The sequence below is a fragment of the Oncorhynchus gorbuscha genome, unplaced genomic scaffold (genome assembly GCF_021184085.1).
Source record: "Oncorhynchus gorbuscha isolate QuinsamMale2020 ecotype Even-year unplaced genomic scaffold, OgorEven_v1.0 Un_scaffold_13222, whole genome shotgun sequence".
In the NCBI taxonomy this organism is placed as follows: Eukaryota; Metazoa; Chordata; class Actinopteri; order Salmoniformes; family Salmonidae; genus Oncorhynchus; species Oncorhynchus gorbuscha.
This window is the reverse complement of record NW_025755430.1, coordinates 2,801-7,763: the sequence shown is the minus strand read 5'-3', so window position 1 is coordinate 7,763 and position 4,963 is coordinate 2,801. Positions and strand designations below refer to the sequence as shown.

The 4,963-nt window shown below is 52.9% G+C and overlaps 1 protein-coding gene and 3 non-coding genes across 4 annotated transcripts; all 4 read left to right on the top strand.

The window, feature by feature from the left end:
- Positions 1 to 263: 263 nt before the first annotated feature.
- On the top strand, positions 264 to 3,012 carry LOC124030626 (60S ribosomal protein L4-B-like; the record flags this gene model as incomplete). Its single annotated transcript, XM_046341882.1, is given in 6 exon segments — positions 264 to 388; positions 634 to 763; positions 1,567 to 1,723; positions 2,000 to 2,083; positions 2,443 to 2,563; positions 2,871 to 3,012. Coding segments are annotated over 6 exon segments (701 nt in total), but the record flags the coding sequence as incomplete, so codon positions are not given.
- Positions 470 to 538, top strand: LOC124030627. Its single transcript, XR_006838000.1, has one exon. It is a non-coding gene; the product is annotated as a small nucleolar RNA SNORD18 (small nucleolar RNA).
- LOC124030629 lies at positions 1,839 to 1,906 on the top strand. The gene has a single exon (XR_006838002.1). It is a non-coding gene; the product is annotated as a small nucleolar RNA SNORD18 (small nucleolar RNA).
- LOC124030628 lies at positions 2,167 to 2,234 on the top strand. The gene has a single exon (XR_006838001.1). It is a non-coding gene; the product is annotated as a small nucleolar RNA SNORD18 (small nucleolar RNA).
- Positions 3,013 to 4,963: the final 1,951 nt, after the last annotated feature.

Sequence of the window (4,963 nt, the reverse complement as noted above, 5' to 3'; positions counted from 1 at the left end):
TTAGCTAGCCAGGTTTTTAGTTCGTCTGAATCTTCTCGGGGGGCCGTATTTAGCTAGCCAGGTTTTTAGTTTGTCTGAATCTTCTCGGTTGCCAGGCAACTGACGCGCTAGCGACAATAGAACGTCGCCGGCGGGGCTTCTAGCGATAACGTCGTACCTTCACACCGGCAGGAGGACAAGTATACAATTCTGATCACAATAACGTGTAGACTTGGAACATAAAGCAACGCTGTACAACAATCTGAAGCCTCTCCCTCCTCCAGGACACCGCATTGAGGAGATCCCAGAGGTTCCCCTGGTGGTTGACGACAAAGTGGAGGGTTACAAGAAGACTAAAGAGGCCGTGCTGCTGCTGAAGAAACTCAAGGCCTGGAACGACATCAAGAAGGTTTGTAAAATGGCTAGAGTTGCCACTGTCTCGCTGGTCATCGTTGACCTGCGTATACGTTGTACTGTGTATAGTGGCGTGAAGCCGTGATGAGGTTCCACTTCAGGTCCGTGTTTCTGAATCCTGATTTTTAATGGAAGTCCTGAGCATAGAATACTGATATTAGCGAGATAAGAGCACAGCTGTTGTCTCCTTCTGTTGACCTAAGGTGCTAAGTGTGTGTGTCCTCTTGTGTGTGTGTGCAGGTGTACGCGTCACAACGTATGCGAGCTGGCAAAGGTAAGATGAGGAATCGCAGGCGTATCCAACGCAAAGGACCGTGCATCATCTACAACCAGGACCAAGGTGTCACCAAGGCCTTCAGAAACATCCCTGGTATGTACTGGCTAGAGGGACCTGGGGGAGGGGAGGGTTGGTTTAATATTATGTACTGGCTAGAGGGGACCCTGGGGGAGGGGAGGGTTGGTTTAATATTATGTACTGGCTAGAGGGGACCCTGGGGGAGGGGAGGGTTGGTTTAATATTATGTACTGGCTAGAGGGACCTGGGGGCGGGGACCCTGGGGGCGGGGAGGGTTGGTTTAATATTATGTACTGGCTAGAGGGACCTGGGGGAGGGGAGGGTTGGTTTAATATTATGTACTGGCTAGAGGGACCTGGGGGCGGGGACCCTGGGGGCGGGGAGGGTTGGTTTAATATTATGTACTGGCTAGAGAGGGACCCTGGGGGCGGGGAGGGTTGGTTTAATATTATGTACTGGCTAGAGGGGACCCTGGGGGCGGGGAGGGTTGGTTTAATATTATGTACTGGCTAGAGGGGACCCGGGGGGGGGGGGGGGGGAGGTTCTGATTCCCATTCAGGTCCATGTTCGTGAAATTTGTAAGTCGCTCTGGATAAGAGCGTCTGCTGAATGACTTAAATGTAAAATCAGAAATCAAGTTCTGAGCCCAACCTGGTATCAGTCATGATGGTAAGTTTTTGTGTAGGAACAAAACCACAACAAACATCAATGCATGTGAGTTCTAAGGAGAACTAGTTCTCTAATATAATGTTTATTTACTTATTCGTGTCTGGTGTCATTTTCCTCTGTAGAGTTGCACATCTGCTAAATGATCGGCGTGTTTACTGCGTTTGTGTCTAAATGATCGTATTGATTATATTTGCCGTTCTTTCGCCCAGGTATCACCCTGCAGAACGTGAACAAGCTGAACCTGCTGAGGCTCGCCCCCGGCGGTCACGTTGGTCGCTTCTGTATCTGGACCGAGTCCGCCTTCCGCAAGCTGGACCAGCTCTATGGGACCTGGCGCAAGTCCGCCTCTCTCAAGGTGGACTACAAGTGAGTAGAACGGGCGTTACGCGGCGTCCTTAGCCGGTTAAAGAAAAACCGGTTGACGTCGGTGGTTGTAGTGAGCCAGAGTTTCAGGAACAGATTTTGAGAGTTGATTTAATTTCTACGGTGATGAGCTTCTACTTCGGTCCGTGTTTCTGAATCCTGATATCTACCAGAAGTTCTGAGTTTTAACGAGATGCTCTAATGGTCCTGATGCTAAACCACATTCTGCTTCCTAACAGAGGTACTGTTGTAGTCTAACCTCTGTCCTGTCTCCTCCAGTCTGCCCATGCACAAGATGACCAACACAGATCTGAGCAGGATTCTGAAGAGTGAGGAGATCCAGAAAGCACTCCGTGCACCAAAGTAAGACTCCCTCCCCCCGGTTCGCTTTATATTGTACAGTGCATTGTGGGTATTGTAGTACGTTATGCTTCGCTGTGACATTGAAGCCATGATGAGGTTCCACTTCAGGTCCGTGTTTCTGAATCCTGATTTTAATTGGAGTCCTGAGCACGACCAGATTGCATCCCAAGTGCCCCCCTCCCCATTTCCAACATAGTGCACTGCATTTGATCATGGCCAAGTTGCCTTGGGTCAAAAGTAGTGCACTATTTAGGGAATGTTGTGCCTCTTGGGATGCTACTATTCTCAACACATCGACCACAAAAAAATATCAACAGATTTTCACCTCCTACTAACCCCGGTCTCATGTCTCCTCACAGCAAGAAGATCAGGCGCAGAGTCCTGAAGAAGAACCCTCTGAAGAACCTGAGAATAATGATGAAGCTGAACCCCTACGCCAAGACAGCCAGACGTCAAGCCATCCTGCTGCATGACCCGACTGTGAGTAGAACACCAAAATGGCCGACCGTGGCGCTCTAACATAGAAAGACCTGTATAATAGGGAAACTGGACCCAAAATGGCCGACCGTGGCGCTCTAACATAAAGACCTGTATAATAGGGAAACTGGGCCCAAGATGGCTGATGGCTATTTGCTGCATAGAAAGACCTGTATATTAGGGAAACTGGACCCCAGACTTGTATTGTAGCACTCTTGACTACTCGTAACAGTACCATCTGTGTACATTAACCCTGCCCAGGTCCTGTCTATATATATATATATATATGAGTGTCTCTCTCTACACACAGATCAAGGCCAAGATGCTGAAGCCCAAGAAGAAGCCGGCCAAGAAGCCGGCAGCCCCCGCCAAGGCAGCCCCCACCAAGGCATAAATCAGCTCTAACAGACTGTGGCGTTCAGATGGTTTCAAATAAAATTTAAATGAAAGTCCTTTTTGTCTTTTTTTAATTAATTTAATCAGGAATACAGCCTGGTGGTGGCTCTGTCATGTGTGGCTCTGTCATGTGTGGCTCTGTCATGTGTGGCTCTGTCATGCGTGGCTCGTGGCTCTGTCATGCGTGGCTCTGTCATGCGTGGCTCTGTCATGCGTGGCTCTGTCATGCGTGGCTCTGTCATGCGTGGCTCTGTCATGCGTGGCTCTGTCATGCGTGGCTCTGTCATGCGTGGCTCTGTCATGCGTGGCTCTGTCATGTGTGGCTCGTGGCTCTGTCATGCGTGGCTCGTGGCTCTGTCATGCGTGGCTCTGTCATGTGTGGCTCGTGGCTCTGTCATGTGTGGCTCGTGGCTCTGTCATGCGTGGCTCGTGGCTCTGTCATGCGTGGCTCGTGGCTCTGTCATGCGTGGCTCGTGGCTCTGTCATGCGTGGCTCGTGGCTCTGTCATGCGTGGCTCTGTCATGCGTGGCTCGTGGCTCTGTCATGCGTGGCTCTGTCATGCGTGGCTCTGTCATGTGTGGCTCGTGGCTCTGTCATGTGTGGCTCTGTCATGTGTGGCTCTGTCATGTGTGGCTCTGTCATGTGTGGCTCTGTCATGCGTGGCTCTGTCATGTGTGGCTCGTGGCTCTGTCATGCGTGGCTCTGTCATGTGTGGCTCGTGGCTCTGTCATGTGTGGCTCGTGGCTCTGTCATGTGTGGCTCGTGGCTCTGTCATGCGTGGCTCGTGGCTCTGTCATGCGTGGCTCGTGGCTCTGTCATGTGTGGCTCGTGGCTCTGTCATGCGTGGCTCTGTCATGCGTGGCTCGTGGCTCTGTCATGCGTGGCTCTGTCATGTGTGGCTCGTGGCTCTGTCATGCGTGGCTCGTGGCTCTGTCATGCGTGGCTCGTGGCTCTGTCATGCGTGGCTCTGTCATGCGTGGCTCTGTCATGTGTGGCTCGTGGCTCTGTCATGTGTGGCTCGTGGCTCTGTCATGTGTGGCTCGTGGCTCTGTCATGTGTGGCTCGTGGCTCTGTCATGCGTGGCTCGTGGCTCTGTCATGCGTGGCTCGTGGCTCTGTCATGCGTGGCTCGTGGCTCTGTCATGCGTGGCTCGTGGCTCTGTCATGCGTGGCTCGTGGCTCTGTCATTCGTGGCTCTGTCATGCGTGGCTCGTGGCTCTGTCATGCGTGGCTCTGTCATGCGTGGCTCTGTCATGCGTGGCTCTGTCATGCGTGGCTCGTGGCTCTGTCATGCGTGGCTCTGTCATGCGTGGCTCTGTCATGCGTGGCTCTGTCATGCGTGGCTCTGTCATGCGTGGCTCTGTCATGCGTGGCTCTGTCATGTGTGGCTCGTGGCTCTGTCATGTGTGGCTCGTGGCTCTGTCATGTGTGGCTCGTGGCTCTGTCATGTGTGGCTCGTGGCTCTGTCATGTGTGGCTCGTGGCTCTGTCATGTGTGGCTCGTGGCTCTGTCATGTGTGGCTCTGTCATGTGTGGCTCTGTCATGTGTGGCTCTGTCATGTGTGGCTCTGTCATGCGTGGCTCGTGGCTCTGTCATGCGTGGCTCGTGGCTCTGTCATGCGTGGCTCGTGGCTCTGTCATGCGTGGCTCGTGGCTCTGTCATGCGTGGCTCGTGGCTCTGTCATGCGTGGCTCGTGGCTCTGTCATGCGTGGCTCGTGGCTCTGTCATGCGTGGCTCGTGGCTCTGTCATGCGTGGCTCGTGGCTCTGTCATGTGTGGCTCGTGGCTCTGTCATGTGTGGCTCGTGGCTCTGTCATGTGTGGCTCGTGGCTCTGTCATGTGTGGCTCTGTCATGTGTGGCTCGTGGCTCTGTCATGTGTGGCTCGTGGCTCTGTCATGTGTGGCTCGTGGCTCTGTCATGTGTGGCTCTGTCATGTGTGGCGTGACAATGAATGTACATGAAGCCACAAATCGATCAGGGACCCTTCATTAATTTGAGTGCAACCATT